This window comes from Chaetodon auriga, chromosome 6, assembly GCF_051107435.1.
Source record: "Chaetodon auriga isolate fChaAug3 chromosome 6, fChaAug3.hap1, whole genome shotgun sequence".
Lineage (NCBI taxonomy): Eukaryota > Metazoa > Chordata > Actinopteri > Chaetodontiformes > Chaetodontidae > Chaetodon > Chaetodon auriga.
This window is the reverse complement of record NC_135079.1, coordinates 26696670-26716805: the sequence shown is the minus strand read 5'-3', so window position 1 is coordinate 26716805 and position 20136 is coordinate 26696670. Positions and strand designations below refer to the sequence as shown.

At 42.0% G+C, this 20136-nt stretch overlaps 1 protein-coding gene across 1 annotated transcript; it reads right to left on the bottom strand.

Annotated features, from left to right (window-relative positions):
- Positions 1 to 767: 767 nt before the first annotated feature.
- Positions 768 to 20008, bottom strand: LOC143322465 (alanine--tRNA ligase, cytoplasmic-like). Its single transcript, XM_076733677.1, has 20 exons — positions 19913 to 20008; positions 16704 to 16859; positions 16353 to 16541; positions 14793 to 14938; positions 12443 to 12634; positions 11362 to 11506; positions 10315 to 10460; positions 9888 to 9996; positions 9452 to 9602; positions 8444 to 8568; positions 7149 to 7293; positions 6869 to 7047; positions 5934 to 6047; positions 5536 to 5742; positions 5171 to 5355; positions 3771 to 3879; positions 3039 to 3152; positions 2749 to 2955; positions 2159 to 2272; positions 768 to 2062 (listed from the first exon to the last, which is right to left on the bottom strand). The coding sequence occupies exons 2-20, from the start codon at positions 16845 to 16847 to the stop codon at positions 1883 to 1885; spliced, it is 2901 nt and encodes a 966-aa protein (XP_076589792.1). The 5' UTR covers positions 16848 to 16859; positions 19913 to 20008; the 3' UTR covers positions 768 to 1882.
- Positions 20009 to 20136: the final 128 nt, after the last annotated feature.

Genomic DNA, 20136 nt, shown 5'->3' with positions numbered 1-20136 from the left:
TATCACCTTGTGATGGTATGCCTCCGTCAACCAGCAGTTTACATCCATGTCTGTCCACACTCACATAACATATGTAGTGAAGACTGTGAAGGTATGTAAAATGTGTCCAGTGTATTTTTTTGGCTACATTTTTCTACAGAGGAGCACAGAGGACTGATGGAGAGCTTCATCACATGGTGCAACAACAATCACCTGAAGCTCAATGTCAGCAGAACCAATGAGCCAGCGGTGGACTACAATGCTTCAAATATGGATGCTGCTGCAAAGAAGCTACAAATTATAAAGCGAGAATGCTTCACGAATCTGCCCTTCTGCTCCTGAGTCAAGTCATAGAATAATGGCAAGGTTAGGATGTTACAGTGAAGCTGACCTTTGACCTTTTGGATCACATCTTTATCATAATTAGCAAATGAATTGTTGAGTTATGGCCCAAATGGGTTTCATGAAGTCACTGTGGTTTGGTGGTTGGATGGCTGTGGGTTTGACCCGAAAACCCCTGAAATAAAAATAATTTATTATTATCAATAAATTACCAATACTGCTACTGTAAGGGCAACATCTGTCCTGAACAAAGTACACACAGTCCCTCTCTTTAAACCAACAGTGTAATAATAGATGGTTCAGGAACTCGCTATGGAGCTTATACCTCAATCCTTTCTGTTCACTGATCCATAGCTGGCCACCTCTGTCTGTCTGTTCACAACAGAAGCACCACGAAATAGCCTTAAATATATCATCATAATTGAAAAGAACAAGGGAGACACATGGCATTTGCCGGTTATATTTATTTAATTTCCATAATGTGACATTTCCCTGACATGAACAGCTACAATGAAGAGAGACATTTGCAACATTCTGCATTCAATCCATATTAAATGTCAGCAAAATGAATTGACAGATTAATTCTTGGACACATTCATGACTATTTTGCACAGTTAATAAACTGTTAATTTACTAAATTAAACCTGCTGACTTATACCATGTAATGGCTTATTTGAAAAGAAAGACTATGATACACCTACTGTGTGCAAGGCTCAAGTCCAGCCAATCAAATGAGAGAACTCAGGCTTTCACTCGCACAGATGGATGGAGCCACTGCTCAGAGATCAGGTCATAAACTTTCAGCCAACAAAGGACAAACTGTGTATACTGTGCCTAAATCATTGAAGAGCTGGACTGACTTTTCCCTTTTCTTTCTGAGGCTCAGCTTAAGTGGTACGGGAAGTCAGAGGTTTCAGTTTAAAGCAGCCCTGAACCAGAGGGAAAGACAAAGTGCTTTGTATTCAAATAAACAGGACGACAGTGAGATGAAACACAGACACCTAGGAAGGATGGAAGTTTAACACCAGCCAATGTCATATTCAGAACTGGAGTCTGATGCTGAAACTACAGTTTTTGTTGCTTTATCTGAGCTGTACAGTACTTGCAGGAGGCTAAATCAAACAAAAGTTCACCCCCTTTTCCTCTGTACACAAGCATGCAATAAGGAAGCGGACACACTAAACGTAATTTCTCTAAGCATCTGCTGTACTCTCTCTTAACTGCATGACAGGATCTGTCTATATATACAAGCAATTTTCACAGAAATGATTTCCACTGGGGAAAGTCAGCTAGCATTGGTGAAATAAATATACAAGTGTCTCATTTACAGCTGGCTGAGTGTCAGTGGTCATCTGTCAACAAGGCGGGAGCGAGAAACCCGAGTTCTGTTTGTTTTCTAATCTTTTCTGATTCAAAGGGAGAAGAAAAGAGAAGAGGAAATGGAGGCGGGAAAGTTTACCGTTGGGTGATGTGTAACTTCGACTTGTCAACCAGCACCTTACTTCCACTTTACTCCCCAACTTATGTTTGCAGCTTCATTTCCTCCTCTTCCTCTCTCCTTTTAGTTTTCTCCCAGTTTAAGACGTGCAAACTCGTTAGCCATCTCTAGCGCCTCCTGCAGGCACTTTGTGTTTCTGCCCGTGGCCTGAGCTGATGTGTCCTTGCCGCCCCCTTTGCCATCCAGCAGGGGGCACAACTCCTGCACCCACTCATTGGCCTTCAGACCGCGTTTGGCCACATCCTGGAGAGAGGAGGGGTGATTAGGGTGAGATCTCTCAAAGGTGCTGCCCTGAAAGGCTTCCAGCACACTGTATGACTGAATGAATGGGCGCATTACCTGTGGGACTTGACACAGGCAGGTGATCTTGCCGGCATCTGGGTCAACAGTGAAGAGCATCGCAGCAGTCTGAGGTGAGTGCGACTTCAGGAGCTTCAGTGACTCATTCAGTGCCTGAGAAAGACGAAAGGATAGAAGAGGTGAAGGATAAATGTAAGGAGGAAAAAAAGAAGGATAGGAGGAGGGGGAGAGTAGAAACAGAATGGGAAGAAAGAAAAAATGTCTCCTAATCAGCACTATTGATGTCTCAAGGTCAGAATTAATGGGCCACGGCGCTGATTTGGTCCCATGGCATTAACAGTGAGATAACGCCCGAGACTGCCTGAGAAAATGTGCACTACTGAAGAGATAAACCACTTTTTAATACTGTTTGCACTTTTCATTTATTTTCCTTCCCAATGCATATGAAGTCGTGGGGTTTGGATTATAGATTTCCCTTGCGTGTGTAGGGTCTTACTTTAGGCAATATGTCAATTCAGATAGAACAAAAAAAATCTAAATGAGTAGAAACAAATTCAGTGACATACTTTCAGTCTGTTTTTCAATACATTTGACTTTGGAGGTTGTTATAAACCCTGATGGACTCTCACCTTAGCTGAGGCTCCCGTCTCCATCTCCATGATGAGCAGTGGTTGGTTAGGGCTGCCTTCAATAACCTCGCTGGTCTTTTCCAGGACTCTCTTCTGGATGTCACCCTTATAGGTGCGGTCCAGGTCATCCATGACCTTCTTCAGGCCCTTCAGGGTTTCCCTCATCTCGTCCTTCCACCATTGGGAGATCACAGCCGTGCCTATTGACTGCAGAGAGGACGGACATGTTAGTACCAAAGCACAGAGTTGTTCTGTTGGGACGTTTGTTGCGGCACAAAAATGGCATTTACCTCCGTCATGTCAGCGATTTCTTTCTGAATGTCCTTGTTCGGAGCAGTCTGCTGCTTCACCTTGTCTGCCAGTGCAGACAAAGACTGGTGCAGAGAGTCAGCTTTCCTCTGGGCCTGGTGAACGTGAGACACAGAGGCATGAGACAAGGGACAAGGGCAAAGAGTCGAAAGTGCAGGGAGAGAAAGAGAAGCAGAGTGGTGGAAGTGAGAAGGATAAGGAAAAGACAAAAGGAGGAGGCTCAAGCTGTAATTGTCACCTAAAAATAGTAAATGCTAATTTGTCCTCTGGGCCTGGATAAAGGGAAAAAATGCAAAATACTCCTTTCTACCTCCAAGTTCACCAGAAGTTAAGAACAAGCTTCATTAAAGTTTCATCACCAGGCTGCTTTTCTCACCAGGGACCCAAATAAGACATGTAGTCCCCCAGTCTGAGACACGTTCTCATAACCAGCTAGGTTCTTCTGTCAAGAGTGGCAAGAAAATCCCTGACTATTTGACCATCAGCACACAACAACAAGTAACCACTGAATTTCAGGCAGAGGCAAACACCACAGGAATATTAAATCAATCTTCTTTCTTTAAAAGGTTTGCTCAACTCTTTTCTATGTGAATGTGGGTGGATAACTGTGTATATGAGCATAATGCTGGAGGCAAGTGCCTGAGTTTGAGTGTGTGTGTATGTGTGTGTGTGTGTGTGTGTGTGTGTGTGTGTGTGTGTGTGTGTATCCTGACCTTCTGGGCCTCTGCTCCTGTCACAGCAACAATGCGACGGATGCCCTTAGCGATGGCCTCCTCTGAGACGATGACAAACGGCGCGGCGTGACCCGAGTTCTGCAGATGGCTGCAGATAACAGAAACCAACAGAACATTATGAACAGCATTACACGAGTGTGGGAGGCAGCTGAGACGGAGAGCGGAGAGAGGAAGAAACACAAGCAGGAGAGAAAACATTACAAAACAACAGCAGGAAGAGGGATTCTTTGAAGAGGCTGCAGATTAAAACAACATCAAAGACTATATCCGTTTACTGAAGTGGAATGTTTTCAATCCTGAAGCAGCATAAAATGTTGGGATACGCGATTAAAAAACAAGCTTCATGCAAATGTGTGCTTAAATCAGGACCTTCCACAACACCTGTACACGCACAACACAGCAAGGAAATCACTGAGACTCTGACAGGACTCAAATCTGGATTAGAGTACGGGCATCCTGGCATGTTAACGTCAGTGAAGCAAATCTAATTGCTGGATTGAGTTCTACAAAATGTTTCAAGCCTTCTCTGCCAGGGACGCGTGTCACCACAAAGACCCACAAAGTCAATTCATAGCTTCCACTTTCCACACCTCCGCTGTGGATGTAACCTTCAGCTCTAACGGTGAACAAGTACATGAGCAGGAGCTCATGTACCAAAAGTGCTAACATTTCCATTTTGTTTTTTTATTCGTTTTCACAAACATTTGTGAACCTTTACAGAAACACAATCAACAAAAACAAGCAAAATCATTATGTGCAATGACACACAGTTACTTTATGGAGCATGAGTGGAGAAGCTGTGAGGCTGAATCAGCTGATGAAGCCACATGGCAGCGAAATCCAACAGAAGCTGCAGAAGCTCAGAAGAAAAGGGTTCGCAAACTATGTGACAGAAGGGTCGTAATAATAGAAAAGTAATTCCACTTATTAGAAGAGTTAGATAAGTTGCACTCTGACGATGACGATAAAGTTGAATCTAATGATCTTTCCCTAAAAAAATAATTGCCATAAAACCAACATATTAGTTACAAAAGAAACCATGAAGATACCACATTACGCCTTTGGACAGAACACAAACTAGTTTAAGAATCAAAACATTACTTTGACTATTTCCATTGTTCATTTGTCAGTTTCCTTTTGGCCATTATCAGTTCTTGATATGGGAAAACCAAAACGTTGCCTGATGTCAGCTCTGAAAGTTGATGGAGCATCTTCAATCTCTTGTTCATTATCGACACATTCTTTCGTCATTTTACTAACTCAGTGAAAACAAGAGGACTAAGATGGTGACTCTACATGCACCATGATGGGCTGGTTTTGCTTCCTCTGTCACACCTAAGTAGAAATGCATGAGAAATAGGATCAAGCGCCACACTCACGTTCCACCACAAAACTCGATGGAGGTGAGAGAACCAGCAGCACTGTCAGGGTCCTTCAGCAGGTCCTCAACGGGGATACCAATAGACACGACTCGCACAGGGTCAGGATAGGTCTCATCAAACACGGCACGCAGACCCTGAATGGCCTTGGCTTTAGCGAGTGGGGCTTCCATGGCGTACACCGTCTGGAGAGAGCAAAGCGTGTAGAGAAAGAACTGTCAACTGATCAGTCAGATGAAACCTTTAAACTAACCGAACGTCGCTTAGTTTAAACAGCTGAGGTACATCAACATCATTCAGAGTAAAAACATATCCAAAAACGTCTCTCAGGTGTGTAATTATTCCACATGTCTTCCCCCTCTGACCTTAGCTTCTTTTATCAAGGCGCAAGCGATCTCCTCAGTGCGCCGGACTTCCCCCGTGCTCAGGGCACCTTTAGCAGTGAAGTCAAACCGCAAGCGGTCAGCTGCAACCAAGGAGCCCCTCTGGTCTGCCTCCCCCAAAACCCCCCGCAGGGCAAAGTTCAAGATGTGTGTGGCGGTGTGGTTGCTCATGATGGGCCTGCGGCGAGCCTGGGAAGCAAATACAAACAGATATTTGTCAGATAAACAAGTCAGAGCTTGAGCCACAGGAACAGATCCTGAAAATGAGTCCTAAAACTGATTTTCATGACATTTAATTGACTGATCATGAACAATATCACATATGACGGGCTACTTAATACCATGGAAAAATAGACTTCAAATCCTGCTTGTGTTCTCACCTCATCTACACGTAAGGTAACATGGTCTCCAACCTTCAGCGTGCCATAGACCGTCCCTACGTGGAGAATGTAACCTCCTCGGACCTGCGTGTTCTTGACGGTGAACTCCATCCGCTGCAAAGACAGAAAGAAAGGCAGAGAGACAGCAGGGTTAGACATGTTTGTTCTGCACGAAACACTGGAAAAATCCTGTTAGCTTAGTCCGACAGCTGGCTAATGCATTGTGTGTGTGTTCTGTTGTAGCATTTGGAGATCAAATACACACACAGAAATACAGAGCTTTTTTTGCTTTAAGAAATGGTGTTGGACACAGAAGAGGACATAAAGACGAGTCAAGGCAGAAGCAAGCCTTCACAGTTTTCGCAAAAATGACGATTATTCAGAAAAATTATCAAGACGTACAAAAGACTGACAGCTGAGTGGATTGTTGTAGATGGTCTTCTGCAAACTGTGATATGGACGTGTTTTCAGCTATTCAGGTTCTCTCTCATGAGACAGATGAGAACAATTTATCATCTTTCATCTTTTCTCCTGTCAGAGTTGTGACATTTCATTTGGCAGCCTGTGTTACCAAGCAGAGGGTCTTTTGTTCTTTCCTCCAGCTATCAGACCCATCAGTCCTGTTTAAACAAATGTTAAACACCAACTGTGACTGTTAGTGTAATTACCATTTCTCCACAAAAAAAAAAAAGTCAACAAAAGGTGATTTCATTTTAGCTCTGGCAGAAAGCTGGATTTTTGTTTTACCGGTGATGTGAGCACTGTTTAGTTTAGAAAAACAGCATCACCTTATCGAGGGCTTTCTAATGCCTCATACCTCATGGTGTTTTTACAAAACTCGCTCAAACAGCATCACTGGAGTTTGTTCCAAACCACTGAGAAACACACACACATCTGCTTTTCTTTATAGTTTTCTTGATTTTTGCCACACTTACATCCCCTGTGCTGTCGTCCTCGCGAAGCATGTAGCCCTCATCAAATGTCTGTCCGCCCTGCTCGGCGTAGAAGGACGTCTGGTCCAGCAGCACACCGCACTCCTGACCTGTGGTCACTTCATCGCAGAAGGCGCGGTCACGGCGCAGGGCCAGCACTGTGGCTGAGGCCTGCTCAAATTCTAGACATGCAAACAGGATGACAGTTAGTGCATCGATGTCCTGAAACTACAGCCTCTGGAGATGAGCTTCAGGTCTGTTTGTGAGGATGTGACTCACACACCATATTTGCCGTTTTCGTCCGCGGTGTATTTGTATTTGGGAGAGTCATCTGTTGTGGGGATGTTTTTGTTTCTCAGCTCTTCAATGGCATAAATGTCCAACATGATGTGGTCCTCGTCTCCTGCGCCCTTACCCTGGGACTTCAGCTACACACACACAAACGTGTGTTGTTATTCAGTTATAAACACAAAATCTACAACACTGAACTTGACACTTAAATAGAACACATGCTCAGTTCAGTGGACACAAACTAAAGAGAAATTAAGGAAACATTAAATGAAAAAGTGACACAACTACAGAATTACTGATAATCAAAACAAATGATAGTTTTATTTACCTAATCTGTGATTTATTTTCTTAACTGGATAAAGGTGATTTTAAACTGGGTAAATAAAGGCTAGAGAGCTTTTCTCAGTCTGAACCTGACTATATCCAATCAACAAAAATCTATATTTGCTGGTTTCCTTCAAATGCATTTTTCCTCCATGAATTGGCTTTGTTTAATCAAGTGCATACAGACAACAACACTCCAGCCTACATGCCTAATAAGAAAACTGTGCGTACTTTCACAGGAATCTGGGCTCTCTCACTTGGATGATGAGAACTGCAAGAACATTTTCACGGTGAAGTTTATTTCATTAGGCTCACCTGCACAATCTCATGTAATTCAGCACCTCAGCCCTGGAGTGCATCCTGTCTTTGTAAAACTGATAATGTTCACTTTGTGTTGATATTCAGATGTTCATTTTAATATGATGTTCATACTCTGACCTCAACAAAAAACAAATTTTACAAGCTTCACAAAGTGTATTGTATTGTATACCTTAGATTGTGCCTGATACATGGAGTGTACATTACAGGGTAGGAGGAACTATGAAGGAATAAAGCATCAAACTCCACCATCTGGCAGGGATCAGAACTGCAGAGCCAGCATGTATACAGACAGTTCACTGGGATGTGCTGGACAGCAGTCTGACAGCAGCCTGAAGCTGCAGGAAACTAAGAAAGTAATCAAATGGTTTTGTAAAATCAGCAGCAAGGGATTATTACAGGACTATGAAGTTAATGAGGGTTTACTTTAAACTGCAGATGCATAGCTCCTGATTTTGACTTACAGTGCAACGCTAGAGAACGCTGATACAAGGCAAAATAATGTACCCACAGGAATGGACATGAAACACTGTTTGGTGGAGTTTCCCCTCATAGAACAGTCAAGGAAAATTCAAAGAGTCAGTAAATATTCTTCACTCCCTAGTTTCCTTCACGTTTCCTCTGCCCTTCCTTCTGTCCCCTCACCTGCGCTGCCTTCTTCTCCTCTTCAAAGGCAGTCCTGTCCACAGCCATGCCTTTCTCCTCTGCGATGAGGGCGGTCAGGTCCAGAGGGAAGCCATATGTGTCATACAACAGCCATGCTGTATCACCTGGACACACAGGCAGTGGGAGAAAAAAGTTGCTTGATATGCTTGATATTTTGGCCAAGAATGTGTACACATACAAAGAATTTGACTCAGGTTTAAAGTTGCTACATATATAAAGTACTGAGACTGAAAGCTACTGGACGAGCATATGGGGAAAGCTTCTTTTCCCCATATGCTAGTGGCTAGTGGATCCAAGAGCAGTCCACAGCAGTCTCCCAGAACAAGAACCGGTAACCATCACAATAGCAGATAGTGTCAGGTATGAAGAGCTGGACATGATGACTCACAGTCAAAATGCCTGTTTTGCATCGTTTACAGTTGCTCAGATCAATCAAATCAAAAAAAAACAGGAGGAGCTTTTATCAGATACCAAATGTTGTTGTTCATAAGGGTGAAAAATGCAAGAAATTGACAGAAAAACGCCAGAAAAAAATGGTATGTTAACTGTCTGCGGTCAGGAGCAGCTGAGTAGGCTATTGGTGGAAGTGGTGTAACAGCTATTGTTTTAAATCTATGGTGATATAAAAAGATTTAGAATCGCACTTTGGCATTAGCAGCAGTAGCATCTCATTTTGGGTAAGAACACAACGATGCTGTCACCCCTTCAGACAAAGGACAAATAAATAAAAAGAAAATGCAGACAACAATTTTTAAATATTGACTAATAAACATTTGAAACCTGACGTGTGATGGTCAGACAGGTGGATGAAAGAAAAAAACAGAGCAATGGAAAGAGGGAGTGACGTGGGTGGTGAGCAGAGGGGATTAAAAACTGTTCTTTTGAAGCAGTTTACTTGCAAATTATATCTAGAAATAAACCTAAGATCCCTCCACTAAATGATGAGTGTAGGTGCAGTGTTAATGCTTCTTGTTAAGCCTGTCTCACCTGGGATGGTCTTGCAGTCTCCCAGACTTGTGATCTTCCTATCGAGGATACGGCGTCCCCTGCTGAGGGTTTTGAGGAACTGCCCTTCCTCCTCATTAATAATGTCCTTCACCATTTCTGGATCTTTCCTCAACTCTGGGAACGCATCACCCTAGAGCGTGAGAGTGAACAAAGAAGTGAGCGACGATGGGGCAAGAGAGGGATGGAGAGGGAGGAGCAGAGAGATTCCATTAGATTACAGAAGAAATAAAGAGGAATAGTAGAAGAGAGAAGAGTAAAAAAGAAACACAGATGTCACCATTTATGGCACCAGTTATGAACTGGATATTGGAAGTTTCTGTTGTGTTTACTAGTGACAGATGTGCACATTTTGTACAATAAATGAAAAAATACAAGGTATCTACACAAGTCTCAAATCAAATTTAAAGCAGCTCACCAGCGAATCGACCACCACATCCACCAGAGAGGCAAAAAAGCCTCTCTGAGCTCCCAGCTTCTCATGGGAATAACGAACTGCACGACGCAGAATCCTCCTCAACACATAGCTAAACATGATGGAAACAACAAAACATTAGAATGAAGTATTAACAATGAACTGCAAATCAACATGTAGTGTACAAACTCTATGGTGTATTTATCAAAGATTACGATTTTGGAAATACAAAGTACCTTCAGCACACTAGCAACTGTCAAGCATGTACAACATTTTCATTTTCTCAAACCCAAAACAGTCAAATAAAGTGTGTTGCACACACACAAATTATAGTATACCGTGCTCCACTTGCTACAGATGGGTCTACGCTGATATTTGTTTCAGCTTTGTAATTCGCTCATTTTTCAGCTCTGAAATGTTCATGTCTCACCCTCTTCCTGTGTTGTCAGGCCGACCGCCGTCTGATAGGGCAATGGTGATGGTGCGGGCGTGGTCAGCCAGCACACGGTAGGCCATGTCAATACCGTCAGCATCATCAGCACCTACTTTACCGGTGTAAGGTCGAGCACCTGTACCCTGAAAGGAAAATGATGTTTAAACTGCATATCATATCAGTGGTTCCCAGTCTTTTTTCTCTGATGTCCACCCTTTGTCACCACCTTCTGTCATTTTCCAATTGTGTTCAGCTGAGCCGTAATTAACAGTATTAATTACACAAAGACAAGACATAATGATCCTTCAATTGTTTCTGTTCAGGCTCTGTCTCAGTCTGAAGTAGCAGACATAAGGCTTAGGTCAGTGAGAGGTCTATCCTGTATTGTGTATAAATATACTAAAGATCAGCCTCACGCATTTCTAATCTGACTTGTATATGATTTGATACATTTCTTTGAGCTAAATCCTCATTTTTACACATAGCCATGGTTTGGAATCACAGTATTAGATGACTGTGTCTCTAGCATCACCTCAGGAGGGACTTTGGGGCACACTGCTGCCACACAAGTCCAGCAGGAATATTGCTTTTACCAATTTAGCATTTCAGTTCTACAAATGCTGTAGTGTACTCAGCTGTGTGCTTGTACTTGTGTGTACCTTGAATTGTAGGATAAAACCCCAAATGATTGAAAAGCTATTTGGCCGACTGGGTGTTCAATTTCTTCAGCAGTACATGAATGCTGAAAAAATATTACAGCTAAAAACTGTCTAATGGGGAAAACCAGACACAGCAGAAGTCAATACCAAATCCTACTCATCAGATTCTTGGGCCAACAATCTTGATGTTGATGTTTGTTTAATGTTACAATTATGGTTGTCAACTTCCAGTGCTGAGGAACCAGCTGCTTCAGGCAGTACAGAAAAAAAATTGGTGTGTGACCTCTGCATTAGAAGTGTACCAGCTTGTGTCTGCATTAGGTGACAAATGAGTTTTTTCTATTATGTTTCCATTCAGTTAGACAAATCTGAGGCATTTCAGTACCTTCTGGATGGCTTCGAAGTACGGGATGAAGAGGTCTGTGTCATAGTTGGACATTTTGTTCTGCAGTACGGACACCAGGCGCTCCAGACCCATCCCTGTGTCAATGCTCTTCTTCGGCAGCGGCTTCAGCTCAGTCTCAGACTCTCTAAGCAAGGCGAGACGAGAATCAATAGTTACAAACAAAGATTTATTACTCAGTAAATGAGTGCATGCACTTTTGACGAGGCAGTCTTGTAAAGGGGAGCAGAGGTTGTTCTTATTATGTGTGTTTGAATTTAACAAAATAACCCATTGTTCTGCTGAGGAAATGACTGAAATGATTCAGCAGTTTTGCTTTTCAGTTTGGTAGTTGAGAATCATACAGTTTTGTTCAATTCACATGAAAGCTTTGGACTATTTTGAATATTCTCCTTAAGGTCAAAACACCAAGAATGCTTTTTTCTCAAACCAAGGTGTGGCTATGGAAAAATAATTTCTGTTTTTCACAAATATGTTAAGCATGTGAAAACTCTCAATTTTGCAGTACACATGAAATGCCCAGCTGAGATGATGAGGCTTCAACTCAACTTCTGCCTCAACGACATGACCATGAGATGTGCGATTGTAAACAAACACAATGAATCAGAAAGACATTTTAAAAAAGAAAGAAAAAAGAAGCAGTAATACAGCTGCTCTTGCATGGCTCTGGCTGATGCACTGAATGTACTGCACAAAATAGAAAACGTGTATTTCAGTGGGTTGTATTGTGCCTTTAAAGGTATTTGAACAGGTTAAAAGGACTGGGTGGGCTATAATCTTTAATATATAACCCCATGACTGAAATTCTGTCATTTTGAGGCACAATTAATGTTTTAGTGACAAGGTACGTGCTGCAGTTGCTTTTTGTCAAATGGAGAGCTGCATGTAATTGGCTGTATTGCTGCTTTCAAGATATTTAAAAAGGTAAAAAGCACTGCGCAGTAAATCCCATTAATAAATCATGTCAATTACAGTCTAATTTCCAAATATAAAGAAGACATACGAAACACGTGTAAACAATACTACTGTATAGCATTGCCTATAATTCCATTAAATGTCATGCCTGTTGAACTGGATGAACACCAGGTTCCAGATCTCCAGGACATTGGGATCGTCCATGTTCACCAGGTGAGAGGCGTCCCTTCCTCCAATGCGGTCGTAATGGATCTCGCTGCACGGACCGCAGGGACCAGTGTCTCCCATCTCCCAGAAGTTATCCTTCATGCTTCCTGGCAGGATGCGAGCCTCGTCCAACCTGTGGGAAACACACATGAGCAGACAGGGAGGATCTAATTAAATCAACTCTGTTAGAAGGTGGGGGTGGCCGGTCAACAGTTTTCTCGTTGTCTCCTGTTGCACTACTGTCATTACTGTGACAAGTGTTGCAGCATATTAATAATGTGCTTTACTGTGGCTGCAGTAACAAACTGGTAGAGGGCTGTGCACATACTCAAAGACCACCCACTGACTACCATTTTTCTCGCTATAAAGCCAACTTTTAAAATTTATGAAAAATGTAAAAATGTATCTGTTGTTGGCCGATAAAGAACCAACACAAAAAATCTTCATCTACTCCCACCATCACCATTCATTTTATTCTGGATTGCTTTGCTGGATTGCCCTCTGCATGCACAGTGTTTTCTCCCATCACATGGGCAGCCCACATGCTGCCAACACTACTGCACTGTCGGAGCTAACGGACTGCTTTCAGTCAAAACTTGATGGTACAGTATCACTGGAATAAATGTCTTTTCCATTTCTTGTTTATCAACAAGGCCCGGAACCCCCCCCCCCCCCCCGACACTCTTCACTCACCGCCTCATCTTGTCACATTGACACAGACACAACTCTATACGTTACATTAATGCTCAGCTTGGACTTCTTTCTGAAAAAACAGACTGTACTTGTACTTCTTTAATAGCTTATTTTTAGTAGATGTGTCATACACCGATTTCACCAAAACAAATTCCTTGTATGTGTAAAATCGTACTTGGCCATAAAGCTTTTTCTGATTCTGATTCTGATTCTAACCAGCAGATAACAGCCTAAAGCAAAGTTAAGAAAGTTAACACTGCTAGTTTTTGCTAGTTTGCTGTGTGAGATGCAGCTTGATTGAGCATGCTAAGGAGTTTGAATTAATGAATTTTCATTCATTCTCGTTAAATAAGTCAAATCATTTAAGATCAATTTAACTGAAGTGTTGATTTTTTCACTTCTATGAGAAGGGTTTACGATTATGCCTTCTTATGATATGGGAAAAGGTTTGTTTCTATCTGCATATAAATGGTGAATTCAGGGTAAGTAAATAACTCCTATATTTCCATTTTATTACTGTTTCCTGTTATTTTATGTACATTACCATAAATTCCTGTTAATTCCACGGGAAAGTTTGCAGCTCGGATACTGCCAGATGGGTGCAATCCTAGTGAGGGTACAGCAATTTCATACAGAAGATGAGCGTATGTGTGCCCAAGCACATTCAACCCACGGATGTTCATATGAGACAGCTGACACTCTGTCACTTTTAACAAAGTCTCTCTGTGCCTCTGTCTCTCTCTCTCTGCCAGCAAAGATGCAGATGTTCTTGAGAAAACTGCCAGTAAGTAAACTTGTTCATTACAGCACCACCTTGAGGTCACTGGCTGTAATTCTTTGTACTATACTGGGTAGAATTTGCAACATACCCACCCATTTTGGTTAGTTTTCTTCGCATCGTTTTTGTAGCAAAAAAAACTTTTGGTGAGGTCCAAGTAGGGGTCAGGGTTATTGCCGCATTGCTGCTTGGACTTCTAAAAGTCTGACTGATTACAACAGGGTGCTGGGAGTCATGTGCTGCTTTGCATGCATGGCCCCCAGCCCCCTTGGCCTTGGACCTGGTCCTGTATCTGTCACGTAGGAGTTGCCACTGACCTGCCCATGAAGGAGACTTGGTGCAAAAAATAGTAGATAACTACACTGTTGAAACACTAAGGGGAAAATGAATTAGGCTCAAAAAGAGGTGGAGAAATGGGGAGAGAGAGAGAGGGAGAGAGAGAGAGAGAGAGAGAGAGAGAGAGAGAGAGAGAATCTTCCAGGCTGTTGTAGGCGGTGTGGTGGCTCAGTGGGACTGGGGGAGGAGAAGAGAGGCAGTTCCTCAGGGAATGATCACACGAAATCAGGTAATTACTTTAAACAGGGGCAGACAGACAGTACCTATTTTGCACCATTCATGTAGAGATACAATGCAAGATCTGTGAAAAGAGATCTGTAAGTGATTAGTGAAGGACGTATTAGGTACTCCCATGGGATAATACAGGTGATTAAAAAAAGACTGGCAGGGGCAGGGATAAATAAAAGTTGCTCAAAGAATCCCAAAAGCAAATGCTTTTATCTAATGTCTTCACTGATACATCTCCGTCCCAAGCTGCACTCACCCTAGGTCGATCCATATCTGTTTGCACTCCAGATCGGGCTCCAGGCCTGCAACGGCATTACCCCCAAAGTAGGTGACATACAGACGGTCTTTGGAAATACCAAACTCCAGGGTCAGCAGCTCCAGGGCCATCTCACAGGCCAGGTGCTGCAGAGAGAGGTGGGAAGATTCAGAATGAGTAGACGACACAGAAAGGAAAGCAGGACAGAAGAGTGACAGAAAGCAGCTCCAGAGTACGACAGAGAGTACACACCTCGGTTAAAGAGGTGCAGGCCAAATTGTGGCGAAGAAAAATGATTGGTTATGAGTCTCAATAAATTCACAAAAGAATTAACATGAATGAAGCAAGTTTCTTCATGATTTCTCCACACTGAATCAGCCATGTTGATGACTGATGTGACTTTAAATGATTTCAGGGCCATTGTTTTCAGGCTCCTACTTTTGGCTGAAGAGATTTATGTCAGACGTCAACAGATTTTTTTTACAATTCGATTATACATTCAAATTTAGAACATTCTTTGACAGCCTGTCCACTTTTAAAACTCATCTTAAGACACACTTTTATTCCTTGGCTTTCAACCCCACATGAGACTCTGCCTTGTTTTAGTGTTTTATGGGTTGCTTTTATTTATTGTTTTATTGTTTTTGATTGTTTTAAAAACAATAAAACATTCATTTTAGTGTTTATTTCTGTTTTATTTTACTTATTTTATTGTTTTTATTGTTGTACAGCACTTTGTTTCAGCTGTGGCTGCTTTTTAAAGTGCTATATAAATAAAGTTGAGTTGAGTTGAGTTGAGTTGAGCCTTAGTTACAAACGTGGACAAGCTGATATATCACAATACGTTATCCTTATTTTAAGCAAACATGATTGTCCTGGTTCTCAGAATTAGCTAACTTACATCAGATAAAGAAAAATGTTACGTATCACCAAGACGCTGAAAATGATATTTATCAATCATAAATCTTTTTTGTCATTTATGACAGGATCTAAATTTGTATTGTTCATCTGGATATATATTTTTTGTACATAATGTACGACTAAGCCACAAGTCTGGCAATCACAATGGTATCTAAGGCAAGTCTGACTGGAGTTGAGTGTGGAACTTCCCGAAAACAAAGAACAGGCCTGAGCTGTTTTCAATACTCTAAATTCAAATACAATTGCATCTCTGCACAGTGTCAGTGTGAATGTTACCAATATAACCTCTTACCCGACAAAATAATGTACAAAGCAATTAACATCCACATTGCCTTTGGACATAATGCTTTGTTACAACTGCAGGTGGTGAGCAAGTTAGCCAGACATGCTAACATTAGCAGCTTCTGCTTAAGCAGAAAAAGACAAAGTTGAATCCATTCCTCACACATTTACTCTTGATGTACTCTTCAGATGCCACCTGCCAAACTCCTGAGATACCAGGTTCATGCATAGTGCATCAAGATGTAGAAAAATACCTGACAGGCCTGCTGGTGCCTTGCTAGATATGGTAGATATGATTGGACAACAGTCAATTTTAAGGTAACAAAAAAGTGACAACTGAAAAGAACAGCGTAATACCTTAAAGTAATCTCCAAAGGACCAGGACCCCAGCATCTCGAAGAAGGTGTGGTGGTAGACATCTTTACCCACATCGTCCAGGTCGTTGTGTTTGCCTCCTGCACGAATACACTTTTGGGTGTTGGCGGCACGCTTCAGCCTGGCCATAGGATGAGACGGGTCGATGGTGTTGAGAAAGATGGGCTTGAACTAAGAGGAAAGGGTACAAGAAGCAGATTTGTAAGTTTCTATTGTCTAGTGTGTTCTATTTGAGTTTTGCTCCAAGAATTGTATAATTTCAGCTCAGAGACAGATTCTGCAAACAGGAGGGTATTTAAAACTGAGCTGGCTGAAGGAGAGAGGCACAGATACCTGGTTCATGCCAGCATTGGCAAAAAGGAGGGTGGGGTCATCCAGCGGGATGGTGGATGATGAGTGGACATACTTGTGCTCATGGCGACGGAAGAAGTCAATGAACTTCTCGCGGATTTGAGCTGCACTCAAAGAAGAGTCCATTCCGAATCAGCTCTGAACAAAAGTACACAAAGAAGAAAATGAATACTGTAACCATCAAGCATGTTTCGGCAGCCCTCAAGGGTGGCAGCCATTTTTAATTTAGCTCCGTATCCGATTAAATTGCTCTGGGTCCCTGACTGTGTTCCACAGTGACAGCATGAACATTTCCATGTAAATTAATAGTACGGCATAGTAATGGGAAAAATGAAAGTGGTCTGAACATGTGGCAACTTAAGCTCCAAGCAGCTGGGCCCAGTGAGGGGACTACTTGGTTTGATTAAAAAGAATTGCTCTATCGATTTATTAAAAAGTCAAAAAAGTTCCAGTTATTTGAAATGGTGAAATTCCTTTGACTAAAAGTGATGATTGTGTCTTTTCCACGTTCACAGCTGCACAACAGCTGTTCTGTAGTTGAATTCTTCTGTAGTTGAACTTCAAGAGCTGAGTGAGCTGCTGAGACCAGTGACTGATGTCTCTTATGTCCCAGCTCTCCGTGACATCTGAACATTACAAAGCTCGACTGTGAAGTGTCATCATAGAGAATACATTTACTGTATGTAGAGCTCTTTTTGGAAAATGTGTGATCCGTCTCCCAGGCTCACCTGGCTTTTTAACAAGGTTAACAGACACACTACGAAACTGCCAGTCTCCCATTTCTGTGAAACACTTTTTCAATTTTCACAGTGAGTAATATTACTGTAGTAAGTTGTTCGGTCATGACACTATCACCTTAAACTTTCTAGTAAGTCAGTCATTTGCACCAAGGTCTACTGCTTTACTTCAACACAACATCTTCTGAATGCACACACATAGAAATACAATAAGGGGAAAGCACAGGTCAGAGAGTGCTATTGTTGGTTGCATGATCACTAGCATACAATTAAGCTTTACACCTTATCTTAAGACGCAGGATTTTTTTGGGCGATGTGACCATCCATAGTGTAAGCGGATAGAAATTACCAACTATCACAGATTTTGTCGTACTGTTTATACAGTGGCAGCTATCATTTCATACCTGTTTGTATTAGGCCATTGTGGGAAATGGTACCAACAGAGCAGGGCTGGTTGATGGCCATGCTGCCCACAGAACGTTATATTCAACACTTATGTCTGTTTACAACTATATTATAATGTGCTAGAAACCAGTAACTGAATGTTTATATATTTCTTACAAATGCTAATTAGGGCGGTTAAAGTAAAGGATTTTCCCACAAAACTTCACGTCTTGGTTTATATGACCAAAAGTCAAAAACCCAAAGTTATTCAATTTCCAAAAAAATAACAGAAGAAAGCCTGAAGGCAGCAAACCTGAAATTGGAAGTTGAAAAGAGCAGACATTGACATTGACATTTTTGGTTTTAAACGCTTAATAGATAATAATGCAATTATCAAAGTTATTGGCAATTATTTTCCTGTCACTCAATTTATGGTCATCATTTTTTTCAATTCCATATCCCCAGCGCTACAACCTATAGTCAAGACTGCTTGCACAGTGTGTCCTAACAAGCAGTCTTAACTAAAATATTCTACTCTGTCATTTTCCTTCAACAAATTAGCCTTTGGCTCTTTTCAGAAACCACCGGCAACACAGGAATCCTGTGAGGTAGGCGAGGCTTTTCATGCTGCAGGGCGCTGCTGACAAGACTCCGAGCACATTCTGACAAAGAAGTTTTGAATCTGAATGTGTTTTACGTAGCACTGTAATATTACTGCAGTATGTCATCACTGAATTGCTCAACTTACAGACACTTTGTTGGTAAACCAAAATACATCTAAACTACAACCATAAGGGCTTGAATGCAATCAGGGCACCCCTGGCTGCAGTGGTTGCTCACGCAGGATATACAGAGCTTAATGCAGTTTGGTAAGATGAAGCTTCAGTGCTGTTTGATACTCAGAGCTGCCATGCAGTACCTGGGGGGCTTCAAGAGGCAGCTGTCAAAGAAGGCGGGAAAAAACTTGTTCCTGTTCTTTGGGTTTTAGGCTTTTTTTTCCCTCATGTGCTCAGGGAACTACTAAACGCTGCTAGTTAATTTCAGTGCAAGTTTGAGATAGAGACAAGCAAATCTGTGCAAACAAGTGAAGATCAAGACCAGTGTAATACTAATAAGGAATCACTTTTTAAAGTCTTTTGAAATTGCATGAAGCAAAAGTTAAGCCTTTAAAAGCCCTTGAAGGATCTGAATTCAATTAATCAAATCAAAAATATTTTTTAATTTATAACCATGAGCCATAACTACAGTATCACACAAAACAGTGTGTTGTCCATAATTAAAAGGCAGCACAATTGAATTCCCATTAGTGGACTCATTGGTAAACTTGCAGGCAAAGGAAACCACACAGCTGGTGCCTTCAGCTCTCTGGAGTCAGCAAGCGGACGGTAAACAGCTGCAGCCCCATCCTGACTACGAAACCACCCGGTTAGCAACCAGAGAAAGTAGAGACATTGGGGTGATGGGATGGAAATTTTATCCTCGGTGAAGAACAAACTGCTTGAAAAAAAAAACTGTTTTCTAAAGAAAGTTTAATGTGAGGCAGACTTCACTGGGGACATTGGTGAGCCAGAAAACGGGATCCGATTATTGACAACAGAAGAATACAGTGACCAAAGGGAAAACTGTGCACGTTTAAGGCCTACTTTGACTACAAAACTAGTTTCTTCATCCTTACCATTGGTGGGGCTCTTTGTATCCACAAATATAGACTAAAATAGCCGTTTCTCGTGTTCACTAAAATCAGCTCACCCATGCTACCTCCACATCTCTGCTGTGAACAGCAGCAAAGGGAGTGGTGTCATGAAATAGTGCACATCGTGTCACACATCATCAAACTGCTTCTAAAACCCGGAATGCTGCAATTTTAGATCGTCAGCTGATTGTAAACTGCTATGTTGGGCAAAGGCATGACAAGCTGACGTTAGCTAGCTAAATCTTAGCCAGACAGGTCTATATGTTCACCGTGAAAGGAATATTTCAGCACACAATTCTATCCAAAAACCGACTTTACGGAATGTTACGGTATACGTTATGTTGTTTAGCCGCACTTAAGCACACGGTAATACTTACAGAAATCTCTATTCTCGCAGAATGAATAAGTTACTGCTCCCAAACACTCCTATAGCCCACGTTGCTGCTCAACCACAAAGACGGTAAAGGCAGCACAGGCCAGTAACCACGCCCATGGCAGCTGCTCATTGGTACGGCCGCCACGTTGCGTCAGCTAGTGTCAATCTCTGTTGGACAAGTCTACTGTCAATCTTAGCCGAGCCCGCCACATCAATGGTAAGAAC

Bases quoted from the DNA above. Each gene is read 5' to 3' on its own strand.
- LOC143322465 (XM_076733677.1), bottom strand. From the start codon at position 16,847: ATGGACTCTTCTTTGAGTGCAGCTCAAATCCGCGAGAAGTTCATTGAC. The intron at 8,569-9,451 runs GTGAGACAGGCT...CTGTGTGTCCAG, and splicing joins AGACTGCAAGACCATCCCAG to GTGATACAGCATGGCTGTTG. The intron at 3,153-3,770 runs GTCAGGATACAC...CACGTTCACCAG, and splicing joins CAGGAGCAGAGGCCCAGAAG to GCCCAGAGGAAAGCTGACTC.